This window comes from Vidua macroura, chromosome 13 (assembly GCF_024509145.1).
Source record: "Vidua macroura isolate BioBank_ID:100142 chromosome 13, ASM2450914v1, whole genome shotgun sequence".
NCBI classification, from domain to species: Eukaryota; Metazoa; Chordata; class Aves; order Passeriformes; family Viduidae; genus Vidua; species Vidua macroura.
The window spans coordinates 12,699,089-12,719,703 of record NC_071583.1 but is presented as its reverse complement, the minus strand read 5'-3'; the positions used below and the strand labels follow the sequence as shown (position 1 = coordinate 12,719,703).

The 20,615-nt window shown below is 38.3% G+C and overlaps 1 protein-coding gene across 1 annotated transcript in view; it reads right to left on the bottom strand.

Moving 5' to 3' along the window:
- ARHGEF3 (Rho guanine nucleotide exchange factor 3) overlaps nucleotides 1-20,615 on the bottom strand; it is a 105,915-nt gene that overhangs the window by 52,057 nt on the left and 33,243 nt on the right. The window contains 1 exon segment of the mRNA XM_053989624.1: nucleotides 20,009-20,075. Coding sequence (XP_053845599.1) covers nucleotides 20,009-20,075 — 67 coding nt within the window.

Here is a 20,615-nt window from a genome sequence, read left to right as displayed (position 1 = left end):
AAACAGTGGACACAGGTTAACTAAAAATGAAGAGCATTTGGATTTGGAATACAGCTTTCTACAAGAGCAGGTTTTAAATGGTGCACGGACCTGGTGTACCTGAGCCTACATTAACTGATGCTTCCAGTGCATGGATGGACAGGATGCAACTGCATCCACAGCTTGGGATGGCAGTGCTCTAAGTCTGACATTTTAGACTTGATTTCACTGCTAATGGAGTGTGACAAATGACCACACACACAACAAATGGGCAGCTCCTTTGTTAAACAACCAACGATAAGATTCTTACTGCAGTCCCACGGCTACAGATTAACACAGAAGGTGGCGCTTCCAACACTGGCCAACTCTAAGGAAAGTGGACTGAGACTATAAATTACATAATATGAACTACCACTGTACTAGGCAAGGCTACAGGATTAAAGTGAACCTGAATGAGGCAGGATATGGTTTTACTGCAGAGAGAAAGTTACACAACAACTACGTGTGGGCTCTAACTGCTGCATTCAAAGTGCATGTCTGGCTCCAAAACACAGAGGTATCATGGCCAAAGCAGTGGCCATGAGGACAAGCATCCAAGGCAAGGCTATTCAGGTAAAGCACAGCACAAAATGCATTCACCAGGAATTCAAATACTCATATCTTATTTAGAGGCAACCTCTTGGGTTATATAACTAAACATCAATACACTCCTGAGGAACAAATCTGTATCAACTGTGATGTACAGACCAAAAGCAATGAAAAGATAAAAGTAAAGTGTAGGAAAAGCAATTACATATTGAGTAAGTCTGGGACAGCCTCCACAAAACAGATGTCTTGCTCTACCCCTTACTTCACTGTGCTAATCAAAGGATCATTTTTCACTTTATTTTAGATCTTCTGCTTACTGAAAAGTACTACACTCTTAATATAAAAGCTACTGAATATGAAATGTTATCTGGAAGCTTGCAAGTATTATACTCATTATGTTCTCTGTGAGCCTCAGTGGCTATGCAACACCAGTCATTTAATATAGAAATTGTTAAATATTAACCACTGCAGGCAAGATTAATGATTTAATATTTCTGAGAGTTTCAAGGGCTATTATCATTGTGTAAGCAGGAGGCAGAACTCCATGTCAAAAAAAAAAATCCAATAATTGAGCTACCAGACCATAGATAAATTTCTTTGCCCATAATAAGTGGATTAGAAGCAAAGACTGCAGTGGATATTGTGAGGGAGCAGAAGGTGCTCATTAAATTAATCCCTGCTCATTGTGAAGATCTTTTCCCCAAAGGGGTTCCAAGTCCTGTCTCAGCTGTCATAGCACAATGCAACTGACCCCTGAATCTGCCTGTCCCACAAAATCACCCCTTGATTCTTGCTCTCCATCTCATGTTTTAACTCACACGGCACATGAAGCAACACAAACCTCTCACCAAAGCAGCCCAGAAGCTCAGCCCAGTGTAGCAGGCTCTGGCAGAGCCCAGAGCAGGGCAGGGCAGGCTCAGTCCTCACTCCAGCCTGGTTCCCTCACCATCCCCAGCACACCCTGACATGAGTGTCCCACTGCAGTGCTGTGTGACACACTGACCACAGAGCACCCTGGTAACCCCACACTGGGCTATGAGCAACGGGCAAATGCCATCTCACACAGAGCACCTCTTTATTAGAATTTGTATGTACATGAACCAAACTAAATTGAAAAATATTATGAGATGCTGTTTGCCTTGCTGGGAAAACAGGAAAGCTTGGAACATTTTGATAACTTTTTTTGCACAGTATTTAGAGTCCTTAAAAAATGGGTACACACCTGCATGAAAATAGTGGCAAGTACATGTTCTGATGAGAAATGTATTTGTGTTTTCTGACTGACCACACAGGTGCATTACCTGCATCTGAACATGTACCTCCAGGCTGAAAAAGCTTTTTCTATCATAATTTTGAATCCTAATGTTTGTGATATTGTTGCCCAAAAGGCTGTGCCTACATCCACAGTTACAGAGACAGGACACTTCCTGGCCTTAACACAGCAGGAAAGAGTTGCTTTCCATAATTATCTCGCAGGAGATGAGAAGGTAAGATATCAATTTATATATTAAAGTATTGATTTCATTAAAGGAATTAGAGCAATAAGACATTATTCCTTGTTGTTATAAGAAAGGCTGGATTAGTCTCCATCACAGGGTATTAATTACCAATATCACAGATTTATACTCTACCACCTGGGAGATGAAATGCAAAGATGCACAAAAATAGCTTGACAAAACCCCATCCTGTGATGGGGAAGGAAATGCTTTTCAGAAGAGCTGCTGACTTTTGTTAAATCATCTCTCCATTCTAAATGCTTAGAAATGTGACTGCACACAGACTGGTATCAAAATAAATAACAGTTCAAGATAATGTATTTGCATAGGCATATCACACCCTTAGATCTCCTTAGTCAGAGACAGACTCATTTCAAAACCAAACACTAAAAAACTTTAATCCTTTTTTATACAGAAATCCATTCTAACAAAACAGACATTTCCCATGTCCCCAAAACAAAAATTCCAAAACAAAGAAAACTAGAAACCGTTCAATTAGCCTGTATTTCAGATTGTTTTCATATGAAAATATTTTTTAAAACAATCTTTCCAGAACATACACCTGGACACACCTCAGTACTGCTAATTGGAAGAAAATAACTTTTTAAATAATAGAGTTTTATGATTTAAATAAATGTAAACAAGTAAAAGTGCATATATACACACCTACATACACACACATATAAAAATATATACATTTTTTATGTATACATACATATAACAAGTGTATACACATATACATTTGCAATAATACAGAAAAGGGAACACCATTTAGCTAACAAAGTTTTGTATCATTTTGTATCATTGTGCCTTTTTACTGTTGAGAAAAAGGCAGTGGGCTTTATGTTCCTCTCTAGCTTATGGGACACTTTTATCAGGGACAGTATCTGTATCAGACTAAATTAAAAAACAAAACTACCCAAAGACAAGCAATTTTAAGAGATCAGGTAGAGCAAAAATAAAATCAAAAGGGATTAATGTGGAAGGATGGGAGAAAATTGATCAAATACTTAATAAAAAGTCAAACATCACAGGCCAGGTTTAAACCACACCTCAAAGGGTGGATTATGTCTGCATGAAAAGCAGAATTATTACATGATTTTTTTTTCTTTTAATTTTAGAAAGCAATCAGTACCTCCTGAGCCAGCTGAGAACACCTCTACATCTACAGGGAACCTTCCCACCCAAAGCCTGATGATGGCTTTATGCCATAGGAATCACAGCTGGTGTTGAAGCAGCTCAGAATAAGGCAGGAGCACATCATCATTTCTTTATAGAAAGACATCAAATCACAACAATAATCCAGACTTCCATCTGAATCTCTAGTCACACTGTTTCTATGCACCTTTTATTAAACCCAGTTAGCCTGTAAATTGTCTTGATGTGTAAGTACCTTTTATCTGCAACATCCACATGTTTACACTCAAATATAGATATGCACTTCTATGCACCCTTCTAATTCTTAAATCTCTAACATGTACAGAAGCTGGTAAGTTCAAAAAATATTCAGAGATATATTCTTTTTTCTTTGTAGTTTGTCAGTGCATCCACACCCATCCTACCAACACACGTATCTCTCTTCAAAAATCCTGAAAAATACCACTTGCTAAGACCATATTTATTCTTTTAATGACACCGGAAATTCCATCTACTGTTGCTACAGTGTTATAAGATCTGTTTCAAATTTTCACTCTTCCATTTCAAATCACATTCAAATGATCTCAAAATGATCAAGCTCCCCGTTAGTTCCACCACAAAGTATGGAGGACTCAGGACAGAGTCCAGTGATGAGGCACAAATAGTACAAAACAGATGTTACGAGGAATGCAAAAAGGGAGGTAGGGCGAAAGAAAAAACTACAAGCTGGACTGCTTCAATGTTTCAATTCTCCTAGCTAATTTTAAATGTTTCCAAAAGTTTAACAGATGACACAGTCAGAAAACAGAAAAGTTAAAACATTTCAGTTTAGTCTTCCTAATACAAGAGGAATGCCTAAAACCCAGCATCTTTCTTACCTGGTGTTATTATTCAGTAAATGAAATATGCCTTGAATCCAGCTTAATTGCTAAGCAAGAGATTAATAACCTTAAATTGAACAATCACTAACTTAACATTTCCTGCCACAGGCGATTGGCTATAATCCCACCAAGCAGAGTTCAGAAGAGAACTAGAAGAGACAGGAGTGGTGTTGCACTACCCAGCCTCAAGCCAGAAAGATACTGAAAAAAAGAGTAAACCTCACACAGGATTACACACTTTCCATCATATCACACTCCTGCTGCACTGGTATTAAGCATCTAAAATGAATTAAAAGGCAGAGAAGACACACCAAAAAAAAAAAAAAAAAAAAAAGCTTGAGCCTGGCTGATACAATGCACAATTCCAGAAAGTCTGTATAGCAGAAGAATGTGATATATCACACAAACAGCTCGGTCTGCAGTCCCCAGCAAGAAATATCTGCATTTCCAGTTGAATATATGGCTTGGTTCCGAGATAACCAATTACAATTTCACAAAAAAGAGACAACTCATTCCCTAGAGTTTAAGCACTTTCAGAAAGAGATGGATCTTCCACCACCTTTAAAGGTCAGACCTCTTGGCCTTCACCACAGCCTGTCACTCGCCTTCATGCCAATACCTGTCAGCCTCCCTGTTCATCTCCCACTTCCATGGCTGTACCACTGACAAGAGAGGGATGAAGAGACAAAAGCATCTTAAAACAAGTTTCCCCAGAGCATAATGCCTTTTTTAGCTGAATAGTATATTATATGTGCTTTTGGAGACCATAATCTCAGAATAGTGAATTCTAACACAACATTTTTTGAAGTCCAGAACCTGCTACCTTACATTTCAGTATCACAGTTCTTTATGTTATATTGGCAAAAGGAACTTGCAATCAAAACAATTTTAGTGCTATAATAAAACTGTTTTCCATGTGTATTTCCACAGCCCTCTCCTGTTTGGAATACCAGAGACATTCCAGGTTTCATTTTCTCCAGAGTGACACAAAATCCTTAAGATTATTGCTTTTAAGAAGAAATGTCCAGAGATGATCTGACTGCACAGTCTGCACTGAGACAGGGACACAGCATGGACAGTCCAGCTTCCCACCCCGCACATGTTCAGCTGGCAGGAGCCCTGGATACTGGTGTTAGGAACACGACTTGCTTGTTCCTGATATTCCAAAGAAAACAAACAAATGAAAAAACAGACTCTGCTCTGTTACAGCACAGCAAAAACTGCAATGGAGGTGAGGTCACCTCTGCCACTGATGACTTTCACATTTTTCAAACACTTCCAGGAGTGATCACATCTCTGCTGGCCAAAATGGCAGCTCCTTGGCAGCCTCCCTTCACCACAGCCAGCAGGCTCTGCTTCTGCACTGCTTGTTGTGATGGATTGGAGATTTTCCGGTCAATGTAATGTAAAAGGAACACTGAAGTGAACAATGAAATGAAAGTTATATTCAATGTGTTTAACATGAACAACAGGAAATGGGTGTGCATGTACGGGATGCTGTAAGGACAAGGATTAGCACAGCTTTGTTTGAGGACTGGTATTTACTTTGTCTTTATTTAACCTTCTTCCTTCCCCTTTTTAGAAGACAGGGGAGAGGACCAGTAACTGGAATCTAGAACATTTAAATACACTGACACTTCTGCAAACTTTACAGCAAAGTCCAAAGCAAATTCAGCTAAATAACTCACATTTATTTCTTCTCCACAGGAGTTTTTTGTTGCATGAGAATCCTTTCTCAGCCAGAATCTGAACACTCCTACATAAATTATGCTTCTAATTAACACAATCAATATCTAATTATTTTAAACTCACCTAGTATATAAATAAAAAATAAGATGCAATATAAAAGAGTCCATACACTATTTAGATTCAGCTTCTGTTCTTCTTTCAAACACTTTTCAGCTGGGATCTGTCAGATCCAATTCTGTATGTCTCCAAGTAACATAACCAGTCAGCATGCAAACAGTCCCTGGATTCCTTAGTCTTCGGCAAGCTGAGGTGATGAATTTGCAGCTCCTGGCCTTGTATGTTTGTGCTGAGGGAGTTTAGCATAGGATTGGTTGTAAAAGCAAGAATAATCAAAGTTGGAATGTTTTAATAACCTAACTCTATCCTTAAAGGTTTTGTGCACTTGCAGGGCACACAGGCTCTTGAACATTGAGTCACAGAATCCCTTACATTGCAAAATCCCTCTAAGATCACCGAGTCCAACCATTAGCCCAGCACTGCCAAGCCACCACTAACTCATGTCCCTCAGTACCACAACTACATGGCTTTTAAAAATCTCCCGGGATGGTGATTCCACCACTGACCTAGGCAGCCCATTCCGGTGCTTGACAGTGTTTTTAGTGAAGAAATTTTCCTTAATATCCAACCTAAACCTCCCCTGGCACAACTTGAGGCTGCTTCCTCTTGTCCTGTCACTTGTTACACCTGGGAGAAGAGACTGACCTCCACCTGGCTACATCTTCCTATGAGGTGTTGTAGATCCATAAGGTTTCCATGTCCCTGATTTGCCTCACATTATAGCCCCCTGCCTTGATCACATATTTCTGAGAACTTCAAAGTACATTTTTAGTCAACATACACACAATTATTTTGAAATAACTTGGATTCCTAAATGAGATTATTTTTTTAAGTTTTCCAAGAAAAGATGCTGTAAACTGGGGCTGGAGCTGCAGAATCTGAGATGACTTCTGTTCTCTGGTGTCCCTAATGGGCTACTCTTATTCACATATTAACAGTACAAAATCAAAGCTCAACAGAAATCATTAAGAACAAGCAAGTACTGAATGCTAACCACTGCAACATGTAAGACAGGAAAGTTTTTATATAGCAGTTTGAAATGACAGATCTTAACTCTATACTTTGTTCTACTCTTGATGAACATGACAATCAGGAAGCATTTATCCCCAAAATATCTAACCTGACTCTCTCTTGCCATGAAAAAAGCCCATTTATTCCCATGCTGCACTTTGCAAATACAGAGAACTAGTGCCCACTTTGCAATTGTTTACACACACTCAGATAAACCTATACTCACATCTTATATCATCTTGTTTTTCTACACACAAGATGGACTGAATATTTTAAACCTCCCTCAAAGGCTGTATTTTCTACAGTTACTATCAACCTTGCTACTTTTCTGTCCGCATCTCCCCAAACTGCAGTGTCCATAAGAGTACCCAGTCTTCCAGGTGATACCACATCCACATGCTGCAAAGCAGAATCATCCTGCACCATAAATACAGTGTAAGTAGGATGTGTTACAGCTTTCACTTTGACAATGGAGACAATAATGCATCTTGCTATAAATATTCCGCTTTAAGCCCTAGAGCATCAACTAAAATTCACATTTTCAGGCTAGGAGACTGAGGTAGAGATGTTTACATGGTATGACAGATAAGCAGAAGACCTAAACCCATCACCCTGCAGCAACAAACGACCAATACAGAGAGAAAAATAAACCGTCCTCCATCCCATTGGGAATAGCAGAGTACGTTACCTCAAACTTTAGCAAATTTCTTTCCTTATATAAGGAAACATTCCTGCCAAGCAACATTTTGGTTTAATCAATACCCAATCTTAAATTGTGGCACACTTGGAAGGAGTATCTGTGCAATTCCAACTTACACACAAACAATAAAAAGTTACACGGTCCCGAATCACGCTTACCTGATGATGCACAAATAAGCAGCACCACACCATGAGTTATTTTGTATCGTACTCAGATTTTAGCAGGTTCCTTAATTTTCAGCGTGACAGTGGAAAGCCTTTGCTACAAAGGAGTCCCTGTGTCTGTCCCTCAGTTTTCGGCAGGAACTCCTCCCCATGCAGCCACACAGTTTGCTCTTGCTTCCTGTCATGCAGCGCACTGCAAGTATCAGAAGCTGATCTGCACTGTTGTGTCTATCTCTGTCGTGGTTTTTCTCTCACACGCTGGTTCACAATAATATTTTAAACAGACAAAAGTGTTTTACAAACAGCCAGTAAGTCAACAGCACCTGTATGGTGAAGATACCACTAACAGGTTTCTAAAATAACAGGTAGGTGTTTGGGAACTTTGAGCCTCAGTAACTGAAACATTCCATCTCCACCTGTGCAATTCTTAAACAGCAGCAATGGGCTTTAAACTCAAGGGCAGACAACTATGTCCAAATGCAGATTCTCAGCACACAACAGCTGGTAGATACTAGGCAGAACTTTTAAGTATTTATTTTACAGATATATATTTTTTTAGCATTTGAGAAGTTATGGGATGAGTTTAGGAGGAATTCTTAAATTAACGGAGGCATAATGGTAAAAATGAATTACAGATTGTTTTAGAATCAGCCCAGAATAAAGGAGCAAAGATAAGCATGGCAGAGCACCCCAATTTTGCATGTAAGGACAAGTGCAGACTTTGATTTTATCCCCAGAAATTTAATATAATTAGAAAGAAAAAATTACACCTCACTCTTGATCTGCCCCTATCCTGGTTTAGTCTTTTGTGACTCACTCAGATCTACAAACACAGAGCTGGTTTTGCTATCAGCAGAATTCTGCATTCTTCCAGTGGGCAAGAATGTAAAAAAAAAAAAATTAGTTTGGGTAGCAAGATAACAGCAATTCATACTTCATCTTTAAAGTAAACAAGTCCTTAATGAGCTGGTGCAATCTTTCTTCAAAATAAAAAAATTCTGCTGAGCTTGGAGGAAGAAGATAAAAGGTGAAACTGATACCAGTGAGCAACCAGTTTCTTTGAGAAGAGGAGCCATGACATCTCTGCAGACAGAAAATACTGACTGAAAGACCTTTCAGAAAGCAGACATTTTAGGCCAAGACTTAAAAAATTCTGAAGCACATCACTCTTGGTGAATGCTACTGACCTGTCTTCTCTGCCCAAAAGTGAGGCAAAACCCAACCTAGCAACCTTCTTTTCAGACCCTTCCAGCAGAATATAGTGTATTTTTCCAAGGAAATACATATAAATTCTATATATAAGCCTGCAATATTTTACAAGTATTATTTAGTCTCTCTTTATTAATTTAGATTAAAGTTATTTCCTAAATAATCTTTTACCCCATACAGGAAACCCTAATCCTCTGCTATCAGAATTTGGTAACACCTGACCCAGGATCAAATGCAGAAGTGCCAGTTTTTTCCAAGTGTTATGATATCCATAGCTCTTTAATTGCACCAAAGATGAAGATAGGTATTTCTCAATCAGATTTCCTGGTAACATTTGGATTTCTGTATTCCACTTCCTGAAGACCACAACATGTAAAGACTTTAACTTGCTATGCTTCTTTATATGTGCACGTGCACTACTCCTTAGGCCGCCTATAACCACCTGCCTCCACAGCCATCAGAGTTTAAGCCTAAAGGCAGATACCACAGATTTCAGCTTTATGTCAGGCTTTCTCTCATCAATCTAGTAAACAACATTTAAAACTGTCTGGCCCCCTGCCTGTATCAATCAACACAAATTAATGGGATGGCAAAACCTGCTTTCTAAGGTCTAAGGGAAGAAAACATTGTGTGTTTTTCCCTGCAGTTGCCCAAGAATCACCTCCAAGGTACTCTGTACTTCGTTGACAGCAGCATCAAGGGCATCCACCTGAAAGAAAGTGCCTCTTGAACTTACTTATATTGTAAACAGCCACACAAGTACCAAGGAAGGAAATCTAAGATACCTTGTCTAGATTCCAGACAGCAACTTCATGCAAAGAATGAGGTCCAGAAATCAGAACTGAGACACTCTAAATATGTAAACACATGAAAGCTGTGCAGTTACAGCAGTCCTGCTCAGTCCAACAAAACATGAAATGAAACAAGACAGCACTATGAACACAGGATCAAAAACAGCCAAAAAATCCACAAAGCTGAGTAAAGGGAATTAAATATTGCTGTAACTATAGTCTTCAAGAACAAAGAATGAACACCAGCTATTCTTTTTTCCTTTTTTTTTTTTTTAATTAAAACAAATAAATCTGACAACACTATGTTTCAGGAAGTTTCCTGCCTTAGTATTCTCACTTGTAAAATGCCCAAAGCACTGTGGTGGCATAAGACTAAAGCCTGTCAAATGTCTGTAGCCAGCAGCACATGACAAGTCTTTATTCAGACAGCACACAGTTTCCAGTTGCTGTGTCAAAAAACACAGCAAAATGCAAGCAAAGCTACCTAACCAGATTCACTGTTGCTTTCTTCTCCAGAGTTCTTAAAATTGCAGATATTACAAATAGTAAAATAAATACATAAAATCCTTCTTCCAGGGCAGTACCCTACAGTTGCAACCAGGATTTTTACTGCACAAAGGGGAATATGCACATCTCAAATGCTGTGAGGTTTGACCTGGCTCTTTCCAAGGGCTGGGAGAGATACTCACTGGTAGCAAATTCCCTGCAAGTCATCCAAATTTGTCAACCCATCTCCCATAGTACAAACCACTGAGTTTGTAGTTTCTCATGTGTTTTCCCAGAGATAAAGATCTGGGGAACCCTCAGACAGTGCTTCCCAGAATGTGAAAAAGATTGCCATTATTTGTTCAAGACATTTAGAAGAGAATCATTTTTATTTTTTCTTTTTGTAGTAGTCCAGAAGCAAGTGTCACACCAAACTGCACCAGCCACTGCCCAGCTGAGGACCCTGAGGAAGCACTGCAGCTCTCTTCCATCGCCTCCTTGCAGCCAGGACATGCAATCTAATCTTTTTAGGATTGGTACAACTGCCCTCATTTCATGACCTTTGCACAAGGCTACAGCTCTGCTTTGGACTTTTGGAAGGGTCTGGGAGGATACTCAGGATATGACTGCTACTTCTGAGAAGATTTGAAGTTGTGAACAACAGAAAGAGTACTTAGAAAAAAACTAAGTTTTGCAAATTCAGTGGGGAGCCTGCTGGGACAGAGCTAGATTGAAACTGTTTTCTCGTTGTGCATTGTGAGTGTTTTAAAAATGCTAAATTTAACTCTTTCTGAAAAGCTTTGCAAGTAACCACAATCTAGAAAGAGACAGATACAACCTGTGTACAATTTTTGCATCAAAACCAATGTAATAAATATTTTTAAGTGTGCATTTTACATATCCTGAGAACATTACCTCAAATCATGTTAGGATCCTATTATATACACTGAATATATAGACTGCATATATACATATCATATTATAGTCATCTTCCATTAGAATGGGATATCCCATTTCAAAACGCATCACAGAACCCAGGAATTACAAAGATCTGTCACCATGAATGAAATTTAAGAGCTTCAACAGATCTGAATTTACTTTAAAAATTTAATTTAGTATTGTTAAAGGTCGTTACAGTATGTTCCTATACATGCTTAGATTGTAAATTCTTTAGAGAAATAGTAGTTTATTAATATGTTTGTGTAATATCCAGCAAAGCAGAGACCTTATTTTCTGGTTGCTACTCTGATAACAAAATTTGTTTCTAGGCTGCAATAAATAGAAGGCACCATCGTTTTGTTCTTACTAAGCATTTGTGTCAGATTGTAAAAGATGGCCATCATTTTTCACATTATAATCACAGCATTAGCTTTCAAGAAGAATCTTGCTCTTATGTTTAGAAATAATTAGGATTCATTCTACAACTGAGATGTTTGACCAAATCCAGTTGTGAAAGCACCTCTGTGTTTGGAATGAATGGGAGTCCTCATGGAGAGACCAACAAACCCACTCAAAATGCTTCCTCCAAATCAAGAAGAACTCAAACTTCCTTTTCTTTTCCCATCAGCTTCAGGACTGTTTCTAAGCTGTTTCAGAAGCTGAGAACTTTTCAGGAGGTTTTCCTTCTCTCCTGGTCCTTAAAAGGATTTTGTTTAGCTTTCGGTCACAAGTACAACTTGACAAACTGAATTAGAACCTGCAGGACTGCAGAGGGACTGGAAATGGAGAGGAAGATGTTAGAACAAAACCTCCGGTATGGAGGATTTCCCAACTGTCTTTGGATATACTTTTGAAACCTTTTCCAAATGTGTAGTCCATCTATTTACTTTTTTTTAAATTTAATCCACAGTTTTAAATAATAATACCTAAGCACTACCTAATTGAAAACTTTTACAATCAACTTGGAATGATCAGTGAGTTTTTGCAATATAAGCACTAGGAGATTAGACAACAAACCATCAAAACAATTTGGGGAAAATGGAAAGTCACATTAATAATGTATTTTTGTAACAGTTTGTGATAACACCAAGTTCTCCTTCAAGCATCACAACAAGTAAAACCAAACACAACAGCAGTTCAAGCCCCCTACGTTTGCAGTAGACAAATGAAAAAAAAATTGCTAATATGAAACAATGTAGCATCAATAAATACTAATGTATAGTTCAAAACTGCTTCTAAAATGTTGGTTTCTCAGACTGAGTGGCATCAAATTCAGCTGGAGAAGATCATCACTCAGTTAATCATTACAGGTTTCTGAAACAAAGTCATAGGAAATAGTAATTTCACATCACGTGTTCTTAAAGAGCAGGCACTGGTGGAGTGGGGGGAAACAAAGACAAAGAAATGGGCAGAGTTTGGTTTGAGTTAAACTGAACAGGGGTCAAGTTCATCTGCTGCCGAACAAAGAAAAGAACAGTAAATGACAGCAGGAGTACAAGGTAACACCCAGTCCATGATTAAAGACAGGAAATCTGCTCTATAACAGAACATCCAACTTAGCATATGAGAATCACAATTGGACCTATCTGCTTTATCACATGCTGCTTCTAGCTCAGTATTGTTTGTATGTGTAAAATAGCTGGCATGGAGGGTTTATAGCACATACAGAATATTTCTACTATAAATAACAAACCACACCCAGAGCAAAAATAAACTTGTTACAAAGCACTTACAAAGATCCATAAAACAAAACACTACAACAGTAGCAGAATGACCATATGAAGTACCAAAAAAAAAAAAAAAAAAAAAAAAAAACAAAAAACAACAATTCTTTGAAAAGATAAAATGAAATTTTACAAAACCCCTCCAAATGGGAGATATCACATATTTTCATTATCAGAAAAATTCAAGGTATTAATTGAATAACTGACCTTTAGTAAACAGAATATCTACCCTTTACAACAAAAGTAATGAGTGAAAAGTCTTGCAGATGTCAAAGTCTGTGGAGGTCTTTTCAGGAATGCCTCAGCCAAGTGCTCTATAAGGGCCTCAATACTCTTGTCCCAAGAAACAGAATCTAAATATAACTGCCATGTAATCAACTTGGAAGCATCTCTGTAAACTAGGTGGACAGTTTAATGGCTATGTACTTAACTCATAGATGACTTCAGATGTAAAAGCCGTGAAAGTTTAATGAAACAGCTACTGAATTGAGTTACTGAAGCCAGTGCAAACTCCCAAGCAGTACAGCACTCCCTAGGTAGCACGAGCAGTAGTAGCTCATAAAACATGCACAGGTTTGTCTACCTGAGTCCCCAACTATTGGAATCTTGGAATGTTGAAGTCCAAAGGCCAGCCAGCCTCATTTTCCTTTATAACTAATTATAAACAACTCACAGCTCCAGCACATTCATGTTGCCATACTACTGTATGCTGAGGATCTTGTAACTTACAGTACCCATTGACCCTACAAAGAAATATGGCCATTTATTACAGGCCTAAGAATCCAACATATCAACAAACCATGTTTGGCTGGAATTTCAAATAAAACATTCTAGTGTGACGTGGCTCATCTTGCATCACACACTGTGGGTAGAAGTTATGGTGATTAAGCCATGCTGACTCAGCACATGGCTTTGGAATAATACATTTTTTAATTCTTCTAATTTGTCACTCTGACTGGTCACTCTGAATTTGTTTTTGAATTCAGTGTATACATTAAGAATATGACAATTCTGATGTGTTTTGAAACTGCAGATGGAACTGACTGCTATCCAGTTACGCAAATGCCACACAATGAATTTCTGATAGCATCTCTATTTGTGTGCCAATATAAACCTTACTGTTCCAAGAGAAATTAGTCTTGTGACTAATCAACAACAGTTCCAGTGGTTTGTTCAAAACCAAAACCAATAACAAGCTAAACCATTTAAAACTCCGCCCATAGATTAAGCAGGGAGACACCAAACCCAACTCTTTAACAAACAAAAATCCGTGTCCAGGATGAATATTTGCTACCATTTATAAGCTCCTGTCTTCTGAACCAGAAATTGTGTATCATGGAGGGATATTCGCAATGCTCCGTACATTGCTGCTATCAATGGTGTGAAGTAACGTTTCCCTGCTCCTGAAAGAAAGAACGGCAAGAACAGACTTACAGAATTGCTGCTTACTATTTCTGGTGTCAGGTATCAGGGCCATCCTGGCCCAGGAAAGGTCAGTGCTGGACAGCAGCACAACAGCTCCTCCACAGAGGCAGACTAAAGACAAGTATGAGCAGAGCCAGGCAGTAAAAGAGAAGGGCTGAGACAAACTCGGAAATGGAAGAGATCTAAAAGGAGTGAGTGGCACACAGGAATTCATCATCTGTTGGAAAGCAAAAAAGGAATATGAAATTCTTCTGTTCAAAGACTAAGGGGGAGGAGGCAGGTCAGGGATTAAGCATCCCTGAAGCATGTATCTTTAACCTGCTGCAGGTTAGAAGACATGGGCCCTCTCTGCAAAGGCAAAGGGAGGAGAGCAGCCATGGGGAGCAGGGATCCCAGCTAGACTCCCCTGCTCAGAGTCTCTCTTTGCCATGAGAAGGAACTGACTGCTGACTGCTATGCCACAACAGGGACAATTACTCCACTCCCAGCTATGCTGTGAGTACACAAAATAGTCACTTATAAAAACATGCTGTCACTGACAAAGTAACCATCCTCCTCCGAGGAAGCTGCTTAAATTGTGCATAGGAGTAAACTGAACTAACAAAAAACCACATGTGTTTTTTAATGCATATGATACCTTGTGTTTTAAAATCATACTGGACATACCAAGAGATTATGGTATTTAAGCACATTTGATTTAGAGACAGTAGTGCATAACATTGTTTCAACAAGTATGAAAAAAAGTCACTTCTAATAAGTTTCTGTTACAGGTAACATCATTGCTTAGGCAAACAAGTATCAGTGGATACAGAAATTAAGTAAAACCAGGCAGAATCCAGGAGAGGTACAGAGGTGTTTTCTATGGCAGCAAATAATAATATAATTTATCCAATTATTCATCAATTTAAAGCCAGGATAAAACTTCTTTTCTCTCTTAAAAATTTTTATTCTGTTGAGATTCGTGCACCCTGAATGGGATAACTCAAGTGTGCCAGTCTGCAGAAAAATATACTGTTTTCCAAATACTGTCTGAAAAGTGTGGAATTCTTCTCATTTGGCATGATAGACACCTTTCCCTCCACAAACACATATGCAATAAAACTAGCACAGAAACCACTTACATGTCTAAAATTGACTTTCAGCATATTTAACACTTTTTTTACAGGTTTCTCATAAATTAGATCAGCCTTCCTCACAGGTGACCACATCTACATCTCAGTTAGATGCTTTTGAAAAACTAGAAAGGAAACAAGAAAGGAGGAAATAGGAAGAAGCCCCACTGCAATAAATTATCTTCAATCTTCAGGCAACTGCACACTAAACACAAACTATTTCAAGTACAAAATGTTGGTTTAGATTTCACTATTTTCAGCACTGAAGATCTTCAGTCAAATTTGTTGTGTCCGGCAGGGAGAAAAAAAAGTAACCATCATAATGGTTCAGATGTCTGCATAAAGCATGCAGGAAAATAATGCTCTCTCAGTGGAACAGTGGAGAGGTGTATCAGAGACAGTGCAGACAAAACCAGCATCCTCTTCAGTTCTGCCTACAGCCCAATATTCTTCACTAATCAGGTACCTGCTTTTCTTTTGATTGACTGGCAGTTTCTTCATAGTCACCTCAAATGTCATCATAGCAACACTGTGTACCACTACTGCAAATTTGCCTTTTTTTTTTTTTAGGAAAAAAATCATTTGAAGACTTCCATTTGCATATGTAAGTCTAGAAGTTTATCCTGCTGGCATAAACAAAGTGGGTGCTTTTAAGGGAGCAGGAAGAGAGACAGATAAAGTGACTGAAATCTCAAACTCTCAAGAGATTCTTATTCTGCTTGAATTCAGAACTTCCTTGTTTATAAAACTGACTGCTCTTAGCATAGTAGAAAATAGCATACGAGCATATAACTCAAGAATGTATCATAACTACCAATAAACCACAGAAGCTTTAATCCTCCCATCTCCTAATTGTGTGTGGATGACTGTACACATGTAATTTTCATTTGATGGAATGCTTTGTGAAATTAAGCTGTTTCCCACTCTACAAAGCAACATAACACATTATTTCCACAGACACTCAGAGCAGCATATTGACCTGCTCTTACTTATAAGCACCAAACAGTAATGTAGAGGGAAGCCACTTATCTGCATCAAGGTTTTAAGGGAAGGGTGGCATGGAGATACGAAGGACAGTGACAGTTAATGGTAATCAGAAAATAACACAAAAATAGAATTAATACTATTTTCTGTGCCAAGATCTGTGCTGGTGTTTTCTTTATATTCATTACTGACCTGCCTCTGAAATGTCCTATCCCTTCAGGTATTTGTACTTCCTTCTCCTTACCAAGTCCCAGGCACAATTTGCTCCCCACTGACATGATGTTATCATTTCAGGGCCAGCACTTTCAAATGCTGAACTGATAAACCTGCAGTGCTCTATAGATTTCTGCCTCTAGTTTGTACATCCATCTCTCTGCTTTTATACTCACTAGCTTTCCTCCATTTCTATACTTTATCCATTTCCACTCTCTCTCACAAATCTTTCACAGCTCTTTGCTTTTTCCACCCTGACTATCCCTTTTTCCAAGTTGCAGATTCCTCCTCTTTCCTTCTCCAATCCTATACCCAAGACAGGATTTTGCTTTTATTCCTTTTCTATATTCTATATTTTATATTCCTTTGCTTCATTCCTTTTCTATTTTAAGTACCACATCTAACAGCTAATCTCCTAAGTTCTGGTCTTTCCTCCAGTATGGGATATTCTTATCTCCATAGGGTCTGTGTTTCTTCCTCTGGAATGACAGTTGTCACTGTAAGTACTTTCCCTTTATAATAGTCTATTTGCTAGACCTGACTATAAACATCTCTTCAAACCCCAAATTAACCTGATGCTTTCTGCATTTGCAGGAGGAGCTTACAGCAAAAAGATTTCACTGCCCAGTAACATAAAGTCTAAATTTTATCTCAACCAGGTTTGGTTTATTCAGTTAAAAAAAAATATGAACTCCTTTCTCCCTAGTGATATCTAAACACTGCCCAAAACTCTGGAAGTCACTGCTACCATTATCTAAAAATGACAGAAACATGATGTCATTCTGACTCCAAAATCCCCACTGAGAGAGTTGAACGTGATCTCTAACCATGGAGCTCAAAAGAGCTGCTCAAGATGGAAATCAGCTTCTGATAAATTTAAGCAAGGAAAAGAGAAGTGCAGAGGAGTTTCTTTGGTAAATGTGTCACATCCGGGCCTTCCTTATCTTACTCTGAGGTTTACGTTGGTGTATTTTCCAGGTTTCTTTAACATATCCTTTTATCAGCATGATACAGAGAGAGACATTTCAACTGCGTGAACTGACTGCAAAGCAAGGACAGGCAGATGAACACAATGTTGCAGTTCTGTGCTAATCACTTTATTCTTTATTATTATTTGTGACTGTTGAAATGATCCTGTATTACAGTCTGTAATAATAAAAATAGAAGTTTAAAAAAACATAGCCATCAATAAGTCAGCTCCAGAGTTGTGTTTGTTATACTCAGCTGTGGCTCTGCTCCACTGTCAACATTAACCTAGTTATTTGAGCCAGTAAGGTTTTAGTCCTGTTTGAGAAGAGGCATCAAAGCCAACCTATTATCTTTCACTATCTCTATGAAAACCTGTGTGACTTCAAGTCTGCTCATTGGGCTTTTCATAACACAATTTTTCCATCCATCAAAATAAAATTAATGCTCACACAATGCAAATATCAACAGACACTTACCTCTCTCTTTTCTACTGCTCAGCTATCTTGGCTTCAGCATCCAAACAGATCAAGTGAACAACTCAAACAGGTTTTTCCCTTGATGCAGCCATTTATGTCTAACAATTAACTGCCAATTGCCTACTACACACTGTGTGAAATATTACAGCTGTACAACTTGGTAACTGTGTTACTATCTCATAAGTTTCCTTAAAATAAGGTGGCAGCCACCTGCCACAGATCTTAATTTCTACACATGAAGGAAGCAGTTTGAAGATCCATTAACTTGTTGCCTGTTTCCTCTCTAATACTACTATTTGTATCTCCTTTCAGGTTCTTGATTCTGAAGGATTTTACTCCCCAGTTTTCTATTCTTTGTGTACAGCTCACTCCACACAGGATCACAGACCTCATGCTGCCACTGTGAAACCAGTCCTATGTCTTCACTTTAGTGAGCTACTGCTCTGAACTTGGGATCACTGTTTCTTCAGCTACAACTCATACCTACAGTACTCTTCCCACTATTTTCATACCCACCTTCTTCCACAATTACTTTTCCAGCATAGCTGGGAGAGAACCAAGGGAAACACTAGAGTCATTTTATTTTTATACTGGCTCTGAAATGTATAATTAATCTACGGCTTAGAGGTTGTTGGTATTTTGCCTACATTCTTGACCATGCCATTGTGAGGGAACTATTTTCTCCATATCACCAAGAACTTCACCCTGGTGTAACACAAGAAACAGTGACAACAAAAAGCTCACAGTAAACAATAGTGGATGCTCTACTTAAAACCCCAAATTAGAATGCAGAACTCTGTGCAAAATGTTTTCTGTTTTAATAAAGTTTACCATATTATGAACAACACAGATCAGTAAATCCATCAATGCTATTAACTCTTTCAGCAAAGCATTTAAGTAATGTCTGTCTACTTAACTATTTTGTTGGAAGAAGCTCAGAGGAAACAAATTTATGTGGTCTCCCAAATACAACTCAGTCCACATTACTGGTAATGATAATTTAGTGTTCATTATACTAAAAGAAGTCTGCAAGGCAGAAAAGCCTTTCCTTTAACCAAAATATTAGTATGACTTAGATACAACATGCAGTGACTTGTCCTGGACTGTATCCCAGGCTCCAGTACTGGCACACATGGCAAACACGCCATTGCCACAGCACCACCATCACAGGAAGTTTTACACCAAATGGTGCAGAAGGACTCACAGGCCATAGGGGACAGAGGAGATAACATGGCTGACTCCCTGAACAAATTAACCTACTAAGCAGCTGCCTCTGAAACCTGAAGAGGACAAGAATAAAATTCCTGATACCACCAGCAAATGTAAAGATTTTTAATGTCAGTTGCATTGCTTTTTCATGTATCTTTTCAGTCAGTTTCATTGGGAACACACAAGCTTCCATATTTCCTTATTCAGCCAAGCAAATAGAAATAAAACCTATTCCCTTCTGCCTTGTAAGAGACACACATAATTTTTGTTATGATTTAACTGTACTTCTGCAAAGACCACATATGCAAACTTGCAATAACTTTACAAATATCTATATTAGAATTAAACAGTATCAGTCCAGTTTCCATTATTTATTATTTATATATATTATTTATAATTATTATTTATAGTTATTTATTATTATTTATTTTCAGATATGAAAACACACCCTATTTTTTTAATTTAAAGTAGGTTAATGTACAATGTGATTATATCCTGCACCCCTCAGAAGAATACAATCAAACACATTAAAAAAAAAAAAAAAGTCATTTTTAGAAAACCTTTTAATGAGGGTACAAAATTAAAAGTTCCAATCTAACTGATTGCTATGATTTTAGTCCTAACAGATCATGGTTTAACTACAAAGTTACTGCAACAGAATACAGCAGGAGGGAATGTTATGCCCTGAACAAAACAATACAAAACTTACCCCTCTGAAATTCCAGCCCTTGGTGGAAGAAAACAAGGAAAAATTATTCTGTTGCTGCTGTTTCGGCCTGCAAGATGAGACAAAGAAAAGTGTTTACATTTCAGCTGCCATATTTTCTATCTGAGTAACAGAATGACGATAGAGGGAGAAAAGAAAAACACATACTTCAAGTACTATGACACTTAGATTTCCTTGGCTGTACCTCTGACAGGTTTCTGTCTTCAGTGTAGTTACATGTTTTAATTCAAATTGAACACTAAGGGACATGGCAGCCTTTCAAGCGTTCAGAGATGCTCTGACCTGATGTCTGACAGCAACTTATTCCTCCCACTTATTTTCAGCAGAGACAACCCTGACCCAAACAGTCTTTGAAGCTGCAATTATGCCACATGATGCAAGATGGTCTGGAGGGGGACATTTCAGAGCCTTTAATCCTGACAGTGGAGCTACACAAAGCCATAAAAAAGCAAGTTAGCCAGCCTCTTGTGTGACGCTAAAAACTAGAAGCTGAGTTCTGTTTTTACTCCTTCCAAAAAATCTTTCTCTTCCCCTATAATTAACACTGGACAATTATTTCTGAAAAGTAACCATAACATGGCCCACTTCT